Source organism: Pleurodeles waltl, chromosome 8, assembly GCF_031143425.1.
Source record: "Pleurodeles waltl isolate 20211129_DDA chromosome 8, aPleWal1.hap1.20221129, whole genome shotgun sequence".
Lineage (NCBI taxonomy): Eukaryota > Metazoa > Chordata > Amphibia > Caudata > Salamandridae > Pleurodeles > Pleurodeles waltl.
In genome coordinates, this window is record NC_090447.1 from 1,257,601,536 (window position 1) to 1,257,621,790 (window position 20,255).

At 40.5% G+C, this 20,255-nt stretch overlaps 1 protein-coding gene across 1 annotated transcript in view; it reads right to left on the reverse strand.

The window, feature by feature from the left end:
* The window catches only part of B3GLCT (beta 3-glucosyltransferase), a 902,740-nt gene that overhangs the window by 719,763 nt on the left and 162,722 nt on the right, over nt 1–20,255 (reverse strand). Inside the window, exon 4 of the mRNA XM_069205575.1 lies at nt 15,145–15,254. Coding sequence (XP_069061676.1) covers nt 15,145–15,254 — 110 coding nt within the window. The remainder of the gene's footprint in view (nt 1–15,144; nt 15,255–20,255) is intronic.

Consider the following 20,255-nt stretch of genomic DNA (forward strand, 5'->3'; position numbering starts at 1 on the left):
TAACATACATGAGATTCACTCAGAGCCAAAATAACCAGTATCACCTTCATAACTCAGCACTGACATATTTATTATACTTATTGGAAAAGGCAAAAACCATTAAACCCAGAAAAATAAAAATGCAAGTGAATATGTTGAGCTGTGCTCAAGAGTACAGTTGAGTTTTTTGCTATTGTTTCGTTCCATTTTTCTACAAGTATCCTGTGGGGTCAATGTTCTTTGTTTCATCTGGTAATGCACGGGGGGGGAGGGCCTTTGGTGACGTTCTAAAGTACTGCAGCATAGTACAGCTACTGCCCTTGGGTATTAGTTTTATTTCTGGATAGCAATGTGGCCTCTAGTAATGGCACAGGGTGCTGCAGAGTCGTGGGGCAATGGATGAAAATAAGTCAGTTTTTTCTCTATATTGAAGCTCTTCATCAAATCACAAATCATCACTTGTGTTTCTATGGCTCATACATTCAACAACAAAATAAAATAATGGAGAGGCAACAAATGGACCAAAGTGCCATGGAAGAAGTTCAATGCGATCTGCTCGATTCTGCTCTATCCATAAAGTGTGCTCTCTTCATAAAGTATGATATGATGAGATTGAGGAGTACATTTTGTTAGTTTTCAGTGGGGATGGCATGGGTCTTCTAATAATGAAAACAAGTAATGTAGTTTTCAAGGGTTTGCGTCTGAATCGAGGGACAAAAAACGCAATTACTTGACACATGGATTATCTTGTTTCACGGACAAGCTTTTCAATTAAAAAAATACTCACCATCAGAAAACCTAAGCAACTGTGTTATGTCTCTGACTGAAGTGTAGCAATGTTGCAGACACAAACGTGTTTTGCAACAAATTACTTTATTCCTCCCGGAGTAAACCCATTCACAGCCTCTGAAACCAGGCACTTACTCCAACTGCTGTGGCGAGATTCAAATTCCCCCGCTCCCAGAGCCCCATGATGTAATAGAAGCTGCACCTAGCCAGCATCTTATCAGACAGGGCTGAGCCTTACAGAGCTACAGGTGTTAGACTTGGCATCCCTGGCGTGGTCTCTCCTAACTTTTTGCCTCTGCTTCCCCAGTTGTTGATGTGTGCTAGACTCTGTTTTTGCTACTCTGGGCACTTTACCACTGCTAACCAGTGCTAAAGTGCAAGTGCTCCTATGAAAAATGTATGTGTAATTAGCTTATCCATGATTGACATATTTGATTTGGTAGTAAGTCCCTAGTAGTGAGCAGTAGAGGTGCCCAGAGCCTGTAAATCAAATGCTACATTGGGCCTACAGCACTGGTTGTCCAACCCACATAGGTAGCCCTGTAAACATGGCTCAGACCTGTCACTGCAGTGTCTTTAGGTTCAGTTTTAAACTGCCAGTTTGACTTGGCAAGTGTACCCACTTGCCAAGCCTAAACCTTCCTTTTTAATACATGTAAGGCACCCCTATCTCTCTTGTAGGTTAACATGGGCGCTGCCTTTAAATAACTTCAAAGTGGAGATTCCCTTTGAGAGCAGATAGAAATGTGGAGTTTGGGGTCTCTGAACTCAAAATGTAAAAATACATATTTTAGTGAAGTTGGGTTTTACATTGTTAGTTTGAAAATGTCACTTTTAGAAAGTAGGCATTTTCTTGCTTAAACCATTCAGTGACTCTGCCCGTTTGTGGATTCCCTGGTCAGTTTCACAGTTGGGCTGTTTGTGAATCACCTCTACACAGTGAGACAAAGGGAGCTGGGATGTAGCCTGCATATCCTGATGAACCATTTGTGCTAGAGTGGAGGGAGAAGTGGTCACTTACACCTGAATGGGCTGTGCCTGCCCTCTCACAATGCAGTCTCCAACCCTCTGGTGTGTGTCAGGGACCTGGCCTGAAAGGACCACTTCCAACAATGAGTAAATAGCATTCACCTCGTGAACCTCCTACGTTCTTCTTTTTAGCACCACCTAAACGCATCCAAGATGGAACCAACTCAAAACCAGGCAGCTTCCCATACATCATTTCAAATGGAGTTTTGCCATAGCTTACATTTATTGTGGTGTGATGAGCCCTGAGCATGTCTTTTACTGCTTTCTGAATTGACAACCCTGCACTGTATGCCATTTCCACGGTCCCCTTGATCAACCCGTTTTTCAGCCTGTTGACCCTCTCCACCATACCGTTACTTTGAGGATTGTACAATGACGTGCGCACATGCTTAATCCCCAAATTGTCCAAGAATAAACACATCTCTAAGGAGGTGAGTTGTGCGCCATTGTCAGTAAGTAAGTTTGAAGGAATCCCTTCCCTTCGAAACTCTTCACCCAAAACAGCAATTGTAGATTTATCCTTAATGGTCCTCATAAAAAGCCCTTCTAGACTTGGTATCCACAATAACTGCATCTAATTTTTCCTGATCCAGTAAAACATAAAAATACCTATGAAATCCAAAGAAATTTTTCCCAATACTTCCTTTAATTCCCCTATCTGCTAAACCTGGCAAGAATCTCCTAAAACAACTCTCAAACATTTCTCAGACTCTTTACATAAACGACTTTCCTGCACCCATGTTTTCACTTGATCACCCATAAGCAGCCAACAAAACCTTTCTTTCAACTTTTTCAACATGATTGTTTGACCCATATGACCTGCATAAGCCAAATGTACAAGCTTGGGTCGCACAGAACTGGGAGGTACGAATATACAACCCCTCAAAATAACACCTTCCCCTAGTAAAGAATTTCTGCACAACCCTATGATAAGGCCAGAGAGCATCTGGAAAGGTACTTTCTCTCCATACACCTCCTGTGACCATTTCAACTACTCCCTTCATCATGTTGCCTTTGTTCATCGCACTCAGACACTCTGTCTTGGAGACATTATCCTCTAAACCTTCAGTGGGATCCAACACATTAACCACAACTTCTTCTGCATAGAAATCTACAGCTTCTGCAGCTTTATAAGGTAACCTCAATAAACAGTCTGCTACTTTGTTTTTCCACCCTGGAACACACTCCCCCCTACAATCAAAATCCTGCAATTTCACCGCCAACCTGGCCAACCTTCCTGGGCAATCGTTTGTCCCGCCAGGTTCCAGGACCTTCAGCAAGAGCTTATGACCGGTTCTCAAGGGTATTTGACTACCCCACATGTAGGTACGAAAATATGATGTTGCCCAAGCTGCTGCTAATGCCTCACGCTCTATGACAAAGTAATTTCTCTCAGTCCCCGACAAAGCATGCAAGGCAAACACTACGGTTTTCTCTACACACCCATTAATTTGTGGCATCACAGCCCCAATACCAACTGCACTTGCATCAACTGTGATAATAGTTTTCAATCCACACTGAAATGGCACAAGGACTCCCACATTTGCAATATCATTCTTGATTTGCATGAAAGCATTTTGCTGTTCTTCTCCCCAAACATTTTTTTTTCCTTTCCTTAACAAAAGTCTCAAACTTTCTGGCTTGCGAGCAAAGTTATGGCCAAATTTCACATAATACTCAGCTAAGCCCATGAATGACCTCAATTTATCTTTGTCATTGGGTATCTCCACATTCACCATAGCACTCACTAAATCGACCTTTGGCCTCACTCCATCTTTAGTTATCAAGTACCCCAGGTATTCCACTTCTTGCAATAAATATTTGCACTTTTCCTTCCTCAGGGTTCATCCAGATTCACCAATCCTAGACAATACTTCACCCAAGATTTTATTATGTTCTTCAATGCTCTCTCCAAACACCAAAATGTCATCTTGGAAGAACACGACATTAGAGACACCAGACATCAAAGTTGTGTTCAATCATTGGAATACACTTGCCGCAGAGCATAAACCAAACAGTAGTCTCTTAAATTGGAAAGTGTCTACTGAAGTTATAAAAGCTGCAAAGTATCTAGAGTCCAGGTGAAGTTGAACCTGATGAAATGCACTTGTTAGGTCTAACTTAGAAAAATATTTATCCCAAGACAGTGTCACAATAAGCTTGTTAATGTTTGGCAGATGAAATGAGTCCATTACCACATTCTCATTAAGACTCCGTAAGTCTATACAGCATTTCAACGAGTCATTAGACTTCTTTGTAATAACAACTGGTGAAAGCCATTCAGTGGCCTCCACAGGTTCTATAACGTCGTCCACAATCACACTTCTTTCACCTTATGACTCACAGCAATAGGTACCTTCCTCACTGTGTGCTTTATTGGTACATCATTGTTTTACGTTAATCTCATGCATAATCTGTTTTGCAAGTCCCAACCTGTTCTGAAATACTCCATTATGTTGTTTCACTATTTTGTGCAGACCATCAGCCTCTACCACTATCACCTGGTGTACTGCTCTCGGGTTGACCACAATATGCCTCCACCCTAGAATGCGTGGTCCTTTACTTGCTACATACACCTTCCCATTTGTCATTCTGCCCGAAACCTGATGATTGCTTTCATGTAGCTAACCACTCAGATGTTCTTTTCTTGATAGCCTTTCAAAACCAGACTTGTGGTTTGCAAAGATCCCTCCGGCCATACTGGATCAAACAACTGTTTGGGTATAATGGTATACAACACAACTACCCAGAATACCCCATCAATGATACCACTTTCCCATTAATTATAGTCTGCCTTGGGGTGTGTATTCATTTTCCAATCTTTATTGCTTTCATCCAGGGCATTGTTAGCAATCATTGCCTTATTGTTTTTATCCAGAGCACTGTTAACAATCAATACTCTGTGTTCACCATTGCTCTCCTCTACCATTTTTCTGTTGACAGTTCGAAACATTCTAGCATAGTGCCCCTTTTTTCCGCACATGCGACATTCCTTGCCTATTGTAAAGCAATGTTTTGAATCACCACTGGGATAAGTGCTCCCACATCTGTAGGACATACCAGATAGATTTTTCATTGGATATGAAACTGTGCTTCCTGCTTTTGCTGGATATGTAGTTGTGCTTCCTGTTTTCATGCTACTGGTTTTATTCGTATTCAGACTGGTGTTAGAGAACTGCATTGACAGTATCTTGATCCTCGTCCACCTCTGCTATTTCTAACGAAGCTTTATTACAGCCATAATTTTTCTGCATTTCTTTCATGCACCTCTCTGACTCTTCCGCTACTTTGGCTCCAGTTATACTGAGAACAGTGCAGAAAAAGGTGGAATAAGGCGTATGGCTCACCTTTCCTTGAAAGATTGCCTTATCCTGCATCAAGTGCCACACGTGGTGTTGAAATACAGTGGCTGAGCCTATAATGCAGTCTACATCAATAAGCGTGTGGGGACCACACGCGGAATTTGTACTGGTCGACTGATCCTGCTGGAATGCTCTTTACACCATGGTCGGTTAAATCCTTTCACTCCTAAGTCTTGAGTAAAATTTCCAACAAACGCAGACTGAAATGAGGAAAACGGTGTTTCACCTTGCATAAGAGTTAATGAAGGGACAGCGCATCCTACTGTCTCTACTGCAGATTCGTTTCTTTGGAGGGCTGACAATCACCTGTTGAATCATCGCTGCATTCTCTGGGTTCGTATCTCGGGGTTCTCCTGACAGATGGTAGGTGCCTAGAGAACTTGTCACCAAGAAATTGTAGTAATATCGCAGGACACAACCGTGTTTTGCAACAAGTTCCTTTATTCCATCAGGAGTAAACCCCTTCACAGCCTCTCTAACCAGGCACCTACTGTGGCGAGATTCAACCCTCCCTCCAGAACTCCATGATGTAATAGAACCTGCACCTAGCCAGCATTCTATCAGCCACGGCTGAGTTTTGTAGAGCTACAGGTAAAATGCAATCCCACAAAATAACAAACACAAGCATGAAAAGGAATGGCTCTGTAATAGAAACAAATCTTCTAGGCAAATAAATAAACAGCTGTACAATACCGACACGTATTAAGGTGCCTTTGCCTGCTTTTTTCAGAACATACAGTAGTGTCACTCAGGGCTAGGATATCGACTATGACCATCATAACCCATCATACGTGCATTTAGTTGAAATAAAACAACATTCAGGAGGCCTGCAAACGTCAAGGTGCCAATGTATGTGCTGATATGTCTGTTCAAAAGCATAGTTGGGGTTTTTCAATTGTTAGTGTGATCTCTGCATAGTTGCAGGACAGATACAGAGGCATCAAGAAATAGAAAACTGGAAAATAAGAACATCAGAGGCCTTTTCGTCACGGTCGAATTCAAATGTCAGCAATACAAACTAGCAATGGCAAAGCTGTTATAATGGGAATGGAATGTAAACAGCTGGGCTCGCCCCGTGTAATCCACGCAAGCAAGGGAGTGTGTGGAATGGAATGTGGGGGGAGGATTCGAGGGCGGCAGTTTGCCGGTACGGACGAAGATATGTAGCTGGGTATTTATGTGCGCCATTCGGGGCTGCGTTTGAGAATAAAGCTTGCTTAACCACACGCCGTTTCTGTGGTATGTATTACAACAAATTTGGCGACGAGTGACTCACAGCCCCGACGACCACGCGTCCTATGGTCTTCTAAATGGACAGTATCAGCAGTAGAGTGGTGTTCTGGTGATCTACGGGGAGAAAATTGTTCTTTACCAAGGAGTAATGCTAGTAAGTGACTCTGTGGTGTGTACCTGAGTATGTTTCGGTCATTTTTAAACATACTGTTGTATTACAGTGCATGCGCGCATCGCGTGTCCTGCTTCCAGTGTTCCTCGCGCCGCAACTCTTCCTCGCTCCTCAGTATTGCAGCATCACACCGTGATTGGTCAGATAAAGAAACCTGACAACTAAACCACCAACCGTGCTGCACGGTCCGTACCGTGTTCTCCGTTTGTGTTCTCTTCGTGCCACAGCTCTTTACACCAGGTCATGTGTAGTCAGATTGGGAATTCTGACGTATAGACCACAGACCGTGCTTGTTGAAGCTCTATTGTGGATTACTACAACTAGACCACTAGGTTACAATTTTTGTGACAACACCGGAATACATCAAATTAGAAATAATTATAGGATATTCCTTCTGTTTAGTTAGCAATTTAGTGTACAATACATACAATGGCATCACCACAACCCTTTGTACTTGGCAGTGGCGATACATCTACAAAATGGCAAGAATGGCGAGAATTATATTTCTGCATGTGATGAAGATAATGACTTCTCAGGAGAGAAAACAAAGAAGATTTTATTACATTGTTTAGGACCACAAGGTCTTAAAACGTACAATAGAATTGAAAAAAAACAAAGAGAATATGGAGATGTTTTCATACATGCTTTAGAAGATTTGGATAGATACTATGCTCCCACTGTTTCTGTTGGCATTAATCGCTACAAATTTTTTCATAGAAAACAGGAGAAAGATGAAACAATTGAAGATTACATATCTGCTTTGAAGAATTTGGCATTGTCATGTAGATTTGGTACTTTACATAATGAGCTCATTAGAGATCAAATAGTTATGCATGCTGCAAACCAGAGTATACAGGATTGCTTGTGGACTAAAGGGGAATTGCCTTTACAAGAGGTAATAGAGGTAGTCAAAAAAGTGGAATTGACTGAGAGATGTGCAAAAGCTGTTTTGCGGAGAAACAAAAAAGAGGAGGATTCCAGAGCTGAGTCTGGTGTTCTTGTCGACAAGGTTACTGAAACGAAGAAGGATTCGGGTGTGACAGACAGTAAATCAAAAAATTATATTTCCAGTAAATTCAAGAAGGAGAAAGGGGATCATAAGACTAAGACTAACGTTACGTGTTTCAGGTGTGGTTTGTTAGGTCATTATGCAAATGATAAGATCTGTCCGGCCCGGAATCAGAAATGTTCTGGATGTGGTATTATGGGCCATCTCGTTAAAGTCTGCAGGAGGAAAAAAAGTCTGCGATTAAAATTTGAGAAGGTGCCACGGATTCAGCATCAACCTCGGACAGTGATGACAGGAACATGTGGGTTCTTAATATAAAAGATGTTGAATCCTCTGTCTCTGATGGGTCACGGAAATAACCGAAATGTGAGATATCTGTAGGAGGAGTTACTATCACTGTTACTGCAGACTGTAGGTCACCCTATTCAATTGTAAACAAAATGATTTGGTTAAAAAATGTAGGAATGTTGTTGGTGGAGATCTGGATGCACCGGACATTTCACCAAAAAGTTTACGGGTGAACCAATCCATATAATAGGTTACAAGAAATTGTCATTTGTATTTAAGGATCGTATGACAAAGTGCAAAATGTATGTATCTAAGTCTGGGCCTTCAGTTCTAGGTTGGTGGGACCAAGGTGCCTTAGGCATGAACCTTGATCCAAACGGTGCAGAACCAGTGTCTGTAGTTCAGGATGGAGAAGTAAATGAGTCATCCATAAAAGATCTATTCCCTCAAGTGTTTTCAGGTACCAGTGGTAATTTGAAAAAGTTTCAACATAGGATTTTATTGAAGGAGAATGCTGTTCCTGTCGTACATAAAGCAAGAAACATGCCTTTAAGTATTCGAAGTGAAGTATCTAGCGAATTGAGTAAGTTATTAACGGCTGGCATTATAGAGCAAGTTGAAGCGTCTGATTGGATTTCTCCATTGGTAGTGGCAAGACGCTCTAATGGGAAATTGAGATTATGCGTTGACCTTAGGGACCTTAATAAGAAAATTTTGGTAGACCATTTCCCTTTACCAAGAATCAATGACATCGTAGCTCTAACTTAAGGTAAAGAATGGTTTACCACAATTGACTTTACTTCGGCATATCACCAAATTTCGTTACATCCAGATAGCCGTAGATTGACTGCCTTTATTACACCTTTCGGCTGTTATCAATTTGTCAGGGGTCCTTTTGGATTGGCATCGGCGGCTGCTATGTTTCAAAGGCTAATGTTTAAATTATTTAGCAAATTACAAGATGTGTTCTTTTTCCAAGACAACATCTTAATTATGGGTGATACAAGCACAAATCATGATGCCAAGGTTAAAAATGTTCTTCAGGTGTTGAGGGACAATGGACTCACGGCTAAATACAGCAAGTGTAAAATTGCTAAACGGAGTATCACTTATTTAGGACACAAGATTAGTGGTAAGGGTGTTGAACCTAAAGCTAGCTTAGTGGGGGCGATAAAAGATTCACCAGCGCCTACAAATAAAGATGAGGTCAGAGCATTTTTAGGGCTGGCAGAGTATTATGCTAAATATGTGCATAATTTTTCCCATAAGACTTTTCCCATTAGACAGTTATTAAAATGAAATGTGTGTTTGAGTGGTCTGAGGAGTGTGAGGCAGCGTTCAATATGATTAAAGATGACATCATTAGAGCACCTGCACTACAAGGTTTTGATCCGAACTTGCAATGCATTGTTACTACGGATGCCAGTAGCAGAGGTTTGGGTGCTGTTCTTACTCAAGTGGATGAGTGTGGTAAAGAATGTATTATTGCATTTGCCTCCCACTCAATCACTGAAGCAAAATATTCTGTTATTGAGCTGGAAGATCTTGCATGTGTATGGGGTTTAGAGCATTTCCGGTCGTTCATATGGGGTACAAATGTTATCTTGCGAAGCGACCATAAACCACTCACTAAGGTGTTGACTACGAAAGGTTTATTTAAAGCTTCTCCACGTATTGCCCGTTTATCCATAAGGCTCTTAGATTATAAATACGAAATACGTTAGGTGCCAGGAGTCAAAAATAAAAACCGCTGATTTTCTAAGTAGGATGCCTTTGCCTGGAAGTGAGGAAAAAGTGAATGAATTGGAGGATTGTTGTGTAGCTGACATTGTAGAAGATGTTCACGGGATCACTGTAGAGGAGTGGAACAAAGCTTTGGATGAAGATGCAGTGTTGAGTAAAGTTCAAAAGTTGTTATGTGATGGGTGGCCACTTAAGCAAAAGCTGGAAGATAGTGTAAAGGTGTTTTGGGAGATGAAGGAGGAATTGTCAGTAGAATATGGTAGATTAATGCGTAATGGTAGACTTATTCCCCCGGTGGTGCTTAGGGATAAAATATTGGATATCTGCCATGATGGCCATTTTGGCTTATCAAAGACCAAAAGCAAGATTAAACAATTGTATTGGTGGCCTGGTATAGATATGGCCGTGGAAAGGAAAGTGAGAGAATGTATTTTGTGCAATGATTCCGAGAAGACCTTGTCTACATTTAACCCGCCTTTAGTTCCTATTAAATGTCCAGACATGCCTTGGGAAAAGATAGCTCTAGATATCACGGGACATATACATGCAGAAGGGGAGTCCAAATATATTGTGGTGATATTTGATAATTTCTCTAAATGGCCAGAAATTGAAATTATGTGTAAAGTAGATTCTGTGTCAATTGTTGAATTTTTGGATAAGGTTTTCTTGAGAGAGGGTTTTCCTAAGGTCATAGTTACAGATAATGGACCACAATTCACGTCTGATAAATTTAAGGCATTTTTGGGGAGATGTGGTGTCAAACATATAACTACTTCCAATTATCATCCTGCTGGTAATGGGGCTGTTGAGCGCTTTAACAGGGTGGTGAAGAATAGTATGCAGTTAGCAGATAGTGCAAAATTGTGTTGGGAAAAGGAGCTGTGGAGGACGATTTGGTCATATAGGACAACACCTTGTAGTGCTACGGGTCATAGTCGCTTTGAAATAATGAGAGGAAGGATCCCGTTAAGAAAAGATAATATAGGATGTATGATGGGTGGAAGAAAGAGCATCTGGACAATTGAAGATGTTAAAGGGAATATTAAAATTGCACAAACTCGGTCAAATAAATATTTTGACAGCAAACACAAATGCAAGGTTGTAAATGTACAGGTGGGTGATTGGGTTAAGGTGAAAGTCCCTGGTTTAAAAAAGTATGGGAAGGGAAAATTCTATCCACCCCTAAAAGTTGTAAAAGTGTTGTGTAATGCCGTACTACTGGAGGATGGAAAAGTGTGGCATTTAAGCAGAGTCTCACCATACAGGGGTAGAGAAAATAATGATGTGACTAAGACCAGATGGTTAATGGATGAGGTAATGATGAATAATATGCATTTGCAGAGTGAGGTCAATGTTTCAACAAAACATACTAATGTCGCACAGGCAGATAGAGATAACTGAGTTCAGGTACAAGAGTGTGGGACAACCGAAGAGAAAGATAAGTTCAGTAGATGCGGTAGGAGAATCACAAGACCAGGAAAGCTTAGTGATTATGTGTGCAAATGGGTATATTAATTTCATCAACCGTTATAGAAAATCTGTTAGATTTATTAATAATATTATGTAGTGTTCTGTTTAAAGCTGAAGTGCTGTAATGCAAAGTTTTCTTTGGTAAATCACAAGACCAGGAAAGCTTAGTGATTTTGTGTGCAAATGGATATATTGATCTCATCAAGCGTTATAGAAAATCTGTTAGATTTATTAATAATATTATATAGTGTTTTGTTTAAAGCTATAGTGCTATAATGCAAAGTATTCTTTTGGTGAAAATGTGTATATAGAGGTCGCATAAATGTAAAGGGGGAGAAGTGTTATAATGGGAATGGAATGTAAACAGCTGGGTTCGCCCTGTGTAATCCACGTGAGCAAGGAAGTGTTCGGAATGGGATGTGGGGAGGGGATTCGAGGGAGGCAGTTTGCCGGTACAGGCAAAGATTTGTAGCTGGGTATTTATGTGCTGCAGTCGGGGCTGCGTTTGAGAATAAAGCTTGCTTAACCACATGCCGTTTTTGTGGTATGTATCACAACAAAAGCCAACAGGTCTGGCTTAAATGTGCTAACCTATGCAAACAGCATTTGTTTGTGTCTATGTCTGCCAGTTTTAGCACATTAAAACCAAACCTGTTGGTTTTGCCAATGCTTGTTCTGGCTTGCTTCTCCCTGTACTGTTAATTCCCCATCAACTATGCATAAGGTAACTCTGTAACTTAATTTTATTTGCTCAGTTAATAAAAACATTGCAACTGTAGAGTGAAAGTGACAAGCATTGGCAGTTCATCAATATTCGGGCATTTGTATGACCATGGTAAAAAAAAAAAAAAGTTAAAAGACAAGGATAAAATCGAGATCGAAATCATCTATAAGGTTAGTTTGTTTGTGCTGCTAAAATTAAAGTCCATAGATAGAATAGAGTTCCCAATATGGTAAGTTTCAGCAGTACAAGCTAGCAAAATCTGATATTCGCTTGGAAGACATTTCTCTCTTGGGACATTTGTGTAACCACCATAAGAATTAAAAAGACAAAGATTAGAAGGAAAAGTTAGTATCATCTGCAGGGAAAATTAGGTGCATTTCAACACTAGACCAATGTTCCGAAATGAAGTGAGTTTCAGCAACCCAGACTGGTAGAGCTTAAGCGTTTGCTTTAAAGACATTTTTCCCTTAGGCTGCTTTGTAGAGGATTGTTTAAATACTATAAAAAGGAAGAATTGCTAATCTAGTGTTTCTTGTCATTTGATCTATTCACAGCAATAGGCAGTTTTGAACAAATGTGCAAACTGATCCTTCCAGTGTCTTGTTCAATTAGTCCACTCCTTCGAGCCCCTCATCAGTAAAGCAAAAGTGCAGCATTACTGGACCTTATAAGAGCAGGAGAATTGCCCTATTGAGGATAAATTTTTCTTGAGCCCCCGTGGATTAAACTGAGTCTGATTCAGAGATCCACTTTTAGGAGAAAGTTCGCAAAACACACTAAGTCTTGTGGGTGGATCTTTCCATACAAAACTTCCTGTCGACAGGTTCTAATACCATTTAAATTGAAAAGGTTTCGAATGAGCATTCTGTGTCATAGCAGCAGGACTGGGCAGATGCATATGAAGTGCAAGAAATCTTCTCTTAAATTGCGCAAAACCAGTAAGTCTTGTTCTCCCTTGGTGGGTGCCATTTTGGTAAATTGTCAATTGATAGAAGAATTCCAAATCTAGCTTGGAGGACTTTGATTATCAAGTGGTTCCTCAAGATGTTACACATATGAGGTTGCACAATTGGAGCCTTACAAATATGACTGGTCACCCATGTGTTTTTGTGCAGTCTAAATTTTGTTTTATCTTCCCACCAGATCTGTCTAGATTGTTTATTAGGACTCGCTTAAACTGCTGGTTTGTCAGATTAGAATGCCCGACCTTTTCCGCATTCAAAAGTTTTACTGCGGCCGATATTCTTGCTGCCCGGCTGTTTGTGTTCTTGGATGTATTAAAAGCAATTTCTTGCCATAATAGACCTCTTAATGTGTTTGTTTTTGCCTCCTTAAGTAGGGAAATGTAATTGAGAAGAGCTCCTGCTTGCAAAAACTTTCTGTTCTTGGAGGCCAAATTCCAGTGGAATCTGTGCTGGAGAGGCACTTTGCATCAAGGCAACGAGGAGACAGAAGACTTTGTTTTGGACTTTGTTCAAGAAGCATAAATTTCCTATGGAAGGTTGACAGGTCATATGTCAAGGAGGGCAAAAACTTCATTTTTAGGGTCGAGAGCGCAAAGTGCTCTGTCCCTGTTGTAATCTCTCTATGGGCTTGTAATCATGCCCATCAGTTTGGTTGGTTTGTGGGCTTGCCTCTTAAAATGCGCTTGATTTCATTAGTGAAAGGCATGCATACGTCATGCCTTTTCCAGTGTTTATCCCTCCTCGAGCACACCGGCCAACTACTGAAAACATACGAGGCTCCATGTTTTCAGCATGGTTTCTGGACTACTTTTTCTCTTTATTTCCTAGGCAGCGCAATCTCGCTGGGGAGTAGTTGAGCGCTTTGCATGACATCAACCCTGTTACATGGATAACGGCACTTTTGCCGGTTACATGGATAATTGCACTTTTGATGGTAACATGGATAATTGCATTTTTGCTGATACTTTTCACTGCAAGCGAAATTCTGTTTCCTTTTGTGCATCTGCTTCTCACTCATTGCGGCTGTCGACTCACTTATGTGAAACTGTTTTACTTTTCATTTTCAGTTTATGTGGCAAATAAAGTCCGGTTAGGAGTTTACAATGCTAATAGCTCTAACTCGAGCAAACGCGAGACCCATTGCATTGCAAATACTTGTTATTACTGTTATCAGGGGCTGCCAGGAGGGGCTTTTGAATTTGGTAGCCAGAGTCTGTAATGCTGTGATTTGAGGTGCCACCCTTGCTTTCAATGTATTCAGGCGCAAACGATGAGACCAGCGCACTCATATTCTTAGGTACTTCTAGCTTCCGGTGGCCACAGGGTTATCTTCACAATGCCACGTCTTCCTTCGGAGAACCCTATTCTCAAACATACCTACGTTAGCTTTCTCAAAGTTTATAACCAACTCGTTGGTCATAAGAGTATTTGGATAAAGAGTTCATTAGGTTTTGTAGAACTATGCCAGATAAGTTCCATAACACAATGTTGTCAGCATATAACAATGCTGTTATCGGTTGTTGGCCTATTTATGGTGGATGTGAGTGGACTGAATCTTAAGGTGACCAGGCAGTCAGATACTTTCTGGAATCAAGGGGACATCAGCATTTGAGCACATGCAGAGAGAGCCTAGTCTCTGCACCTCATCGTCCTCAAAGTGTTGATGTGTTTCCATTAAAGAATGCGAGATAGAAGCAAAGCAACTTTTATGGGCTCATGTATTTGAAAACACACACTTTAATTTATTGGATTTCCTCTGTTTGCATTGAATTGATAATAGTAAGAGAGGGGAAGATACGATCCCGAATATCTGAAGCAAAGAAACCCACAGAAAATAGGAAGCCATGGTTTGGTACTTCGGTCAGGGAACCCTGCACACTCATTTTGTCGGTATTTACTGAAAAAGCCACAGAAAACTGTACCTTCGAAAAACTCTGGGTGTAAAAATCTGATTGGATTAAGCAATTACATTGCCTCTGTATTGACAAAGCAGCAGCAATGATTGTAAGGAAGGCGTAATTTGGAAATTTTGTGAGGACAGAATACATGGGATTTGTACAGTCTCTGTCTTCAGACCTGTGTCATTTTGTGTACAGCTGGAAAATCAATTGATTTGGGATTCTGTGTTTCAATCACAATAGTCCATCAAACTGAAGTCTGTTAAAATACATTTGGAGCCCATGGATTACATGTATTGCAACTCAGGGGTGATAGTTTTATCTCTGTGCACAGAGCACAAATACATAATTCTGTTTATTCAAGACGCGTTCTAAATTTAAAACTCTTGTGAATTCTGATTATTATAATTTATAGTTCAACACTTCATTATAGAATCACATTTTACACAACACACATATTACGGGCATTATGTCTACACATACCTCGCTAAGATCTGCTGCCTGTTTCAGAAGACTGTGCTTCAGTTCTTCTGCCTTGCTTGCGTGATAAGAATTACTTTGACTCTGGATGACAAATACGATCTCAGACACTTCTGTAATGTAAAAGAGAACATGAAACATTTCAGAAAACACTTAAAAAAACTGGCATTCTGGCACAGAAAAGGCACTTTTGATAAGGGCGTTACTTAGGGCCTGATTTAGAGTTTGGTGGACAGGTTACTCTGTCACAAACGTGACGGATATCCCGTCCGCCATATTACGATGTCCATAGGATATAAAGGAATCATAATATCGCAGACATGATATCATTCAAGTTTGTGAACGAGTAACCCTATAGTAAAGCTCTAAATCAGGCCCTCAGTCCAGAATTCTCTTTAATTGACAATAAATTATAAATATATCAGTAAAATGAAGAACTGAAATTATTTACAAAGAGCTTTCAAGACAGATTTGATAAAATGGAAATCATAATCTAGGCACTGTTGTTAGGTCAACTTCCGGCAAAATCATCTGTGCTACAAGTGGCTTGTGCAATAGTTCTTACTTCTAAACCACACAATTTTCCAGCTGAGACTCCAAAAATACCGAAATTAGTATCAGATAAATGTATACAAACCACCCCAGAGTGCACCTTCAATACAGGAGGAAACCAGCTCACCTGAGATACAACTCTGTGTTGAAGTATACGTTTTTGGAAAGTTTTCAGAAGATTTGTCAAACAAGTACAACATCAGGGCACATGTGTAAGAACATTAATTCTAAAATACCAACATGACACACTAAAACATCAACTACTGTTAAAATTTAAGGTGCTCAGCTGCCATGTGTGACTAATCCCCATGGCACCCAGTTGGCACATGGATAGTTAGATTAAATGCATGTCAAACAGACACTTAGGGGGTTATTACAACTTTGGAGGAGGTGTTAATCCGTCCCAAAGTGACGGTAAAGTGACGGATATACCACCAGCCGTATTACGAGTCCATTATATCCTATGGAACTCGTAAAATGGCTGGTGGTATATCCGTCACTTTACCGTCACTTTTGGGACGGATTAACACCTCCTCCAAAGTTGTAATAACCCCCTTAGTTTTACAGGTACGACATAGCAGTCATACAGTAGTTCAACACTTGCACATGATCATCACATGAATACAAAAGGTCCCATTACAAAAGCGGTAACAATACACCCCTGGGAAATATTCTGATGCTCATAAAATCTGTTTCCCACAAAGCCCATGTGCTCCCCAGTGATACTGCCTCTTAATGGAGCCATTCAGAATTCTCCTTGCCAACAAATGCATGGCAATCATCAAGAAGCTAAGGGGCAAGGAAGAAAGGGGGCTCAAAGGGGATGTGTGTAAATAAACTAAAGTTTAAGTATTTGGGTATGCCATTACTCAAATCATCCGGAATCGAAACTTGAAAATTACACTCTTTCAGAAGCTAATCTACAAGATTACTTGCAGGGATCATTCAGTTACTATCCTTAGCAGGTAGAATAGAGATAATTAAAAACATCGTATTTCCCCTAATGCCGTATTAGTTTTAGTGTTTGCTTATACCGTTAACTGCGTATGAGAGGCCTGCACTTGTGCAACTCATAACCAGATACATATACGGTGGCGAAGGCCCAAGTGGAACTAACTAAGCAACTCAGTGCACAATTGTTCTGCACAGGGAAATAGTTGAAAAGAAAAAATCCAGTACATAGAAACGCATGAAGCATGTTCTACATTTCTTACTTTTCAAGAGCAGCAGACGTTTGCCCAGAGTGCATGACAAGACCCAATGAGGGAATATTTTAGAATGGTCCACTACGTTCGGAAGCACTTAAACACAATCAGCTAAAATCAGTAGCGGTAATGGGGAACAACATGGATTTCAAGGGCAGATAGACTTGAATATTAGCACGCAATGGAAAGCATGGATGGGAAGTACGTATTGCTCCCAATTTATTGTGGGAGGACAAGTATGCTTCTTTGAGGACTTGAGAGGGTTGTGTCACAGTGATATGGCGCAGCCTTGAATGCACACTTTTACAAGTGCTTACAAACTTGACACTACTACCAACATTTTTGACCGAAACTAGGTGCACTTCACAAACTAGCTGCTTTAACGATCCTTCAAGTTCGAAAAGGCAACACAATATGCCACAGAGTGATTTGGCATGGAGTGGAACAGTGCACAGAAGAGAGGAGAGTTCAGGGGCAAAGAGTACATTGTTGCAAAGAAGTGGCAGACTGCAGAAGTGTAGGGTGGAGTACAGCGGCATAGTGAGCAGGGGCTTAGAGTACAGGGATGCAGAGTAGCGTGCAGTGGTGTAGAGTGCATTGGCAAAGAGACCAGTGGTTGAGAGTAGATTGGAGTGCAGTGGCATAGAGTCAAGTGGTGCAGAGTGAAGTGGCGCAGAGTGGAGCAGACTGGCATAGAGTGCAGTAGCATAGAGTAGATTGTTTCAGTGTAGAGTGAAGTGGTGCAGAGGGGAGTAGTGCAGGAAAGAGCGCAGTTGCAAAGATTGGCATAGAGTGTAATGGCATAGAGAGGGGCAGAATAGATTAGAGTAGCATACCATGGATTGGTGTAGAGTGCTGGGGCATGGAGTTGAGTGTTACAGAGTAAAGTGCATTGGTATAGAGTGTACTGGCATAGAGTGCAGTGGCGCAGAGTGCAGTGTTGCAGAGTGGCATAGAGTGGAGTTGTGCAGAGAAGAGTGCAGTGGTGTGGAGTGCCACAGAAGAGTGGAGTGGCGTAGAGTGGAGTATTCATGGTGTGGTAGCACACTGTCATTACAGACAACACATTTCAATTGAATTGGCCATTACATTAGCACAGACACAGTTTTTCTAATATACCTATACAGTGCACAGATGAAAATGTGTGGAAATTGATTCACCTAGTTTAATGATTCGTTTTGATCTCATCAAAGTATTTGTTTCCAACACACTTCAGAAATAAAAAAAATGTGCTTCATTTCTGCCTTCATAATTCTGATATATTCTGAAATGCTTACACAGTTCATTTAAATGTTGTTGTGTGCTACAAAAAAACTCTTTCCTACCCCCAATATCCAGCAAGATTGTCACAGAAATCCTCTCAGTGAAGTCAGAGAATAAAAAGTAAACAAGCACCATTGGAAGGCAGCGCCTGAGATTTATTTATTTATTTATTTACATTTGTACAGCACATTGAAGTAAATCCATAAGAAAAATACCAATTCAAAAAGTGGAACACTTGTTTATTTGTTCAAGTCCTGAATAATGAAAGACCCCAGCCGCTCCTGCTCAGCTCCGTCTTTAACTGCCTCCAATCCCCACATTCCAGGCAGTACCGTTCTAAGAGCAGGGAGAGCAGGAAGATACCATTTCACATAACATAAATAAACGAAGCGTAAAGGGGCAAGATATAATTACCTGAACCTTGAATTACAATTTGCATACATAGTTTCCCCAACAAACAGAATACCACACCATCTTTCCCCTTCAAACAAATAACTATAAACATATATACATAATATTATTTTGACATTCCTATTGAGATTCCTAAATAACTATTAATATATACACATTATTTTATTTTGACAATTCTATTGAGATTCCATACACGTCCATCATCCAATTTAACCGCTCCTTTATAGACTTTAATAATTTTAAAGACTCTACTAAAGTGAGACTGCCCTCCACCAGTTCTCCCTGGTAATTTGACTTTAACTAACTCCCCTACCCCAAAATGCATCTCCTTTACAGATTTTCTCGCATCATACACAAGTTTTCTTTTCTCCTGGCAGGACAAATGCTTACTCCTTACTGAAACTCTCCTGCCCTCATAATTGAGATGTTCCTTGGTATAATTTTTAACCCACGGTGGATTTATCACAGTGTGAGGTATACGTTTCCTGAACATGATGAACGGAGATTGACCAGTGCTAGTGTGAGGGGTGAACCTATATTCCTCAACCTTCTTCTTCACCATATACTCCCAATCACAATTTAAATGATTAGCTAACTGGATAGTCTCTTTTAATGTTCTGTTGAAGCGTTCTACCATGCCATTGGTTTCTGGATGATATAATGCACTCTTTTTGTGTAAAATCCCTCTTTTCCTCAAGAACTCACACATAAGTTTGGATGTGAATTGAACTCCATTATCGGTCAAAATAGACTTAGGATTACCCTCTCTACTAAATACTTCAGTGAGGAATTCTAAAACAGTCAAAGAAGACACCTCAGAGACAATCTTGACTTCCGGCCATCTAGATAACTCATCCATGAGGACCACCACATACTTTGAATGAGATTTATAATTCAAAGGCCCCAAAATGTCAATAGATACAGAATCCCACACCTCACTGGGAATTTTTTTGAGTATCATGGGTTGAGTTCTGACTTTCAACGATTTATCTGCAACATTACACTCCACACAATCACGCACCCTTCTCTCGATAGATAAATCCATCCCTGGCCACCAATACACTCCCCTAAGTCTTTCTTTAGTTTTGCAGATCCCATGATGACCACTGTGAGCAAGATCCATAATACGTTCACGCAAATTGCACGGCGGGATCAACCTTTCCCCTCTTTACACAATTCCATTTTGAATGGACAATTCATGCCAAATCTTACCAAAACCATCACCTATACTCTCACTTTTATCTAAAACCTTACCAACAGAAAGTAAATCTCTCACACGGGAAAGTTCAACATCATCATCCACTCCTTGTTTCCATTCTTCCTCAGTAACACATCCATCCGTTACAGCACATACTTTCACCTCCTCATCTACCCACCAGGAACTTTCAGGGTCATCTTCTCCCACTCCTTTATTTCTGAGTCTGGATAAACAGTCTGCAGCTTTATTCTCACAACCTGGCACATACTTTACATCGAAAAAAATAATCCTGTAGGCCCACAATCCATTTACAAATACGACCTGAAACATTATCCAAACCCTTCTTCTCAAAAATCTCACGTAGTGGTTTGTGATCAGTGCACACCACAAATTTAGTTCCCCACAGAAATTGTTTGAATTTCTTTATAGCCCCAAAAATTGCAAAAGCCTCTTTTTCAATGGTAGAATATTTATACTCCGCTCCA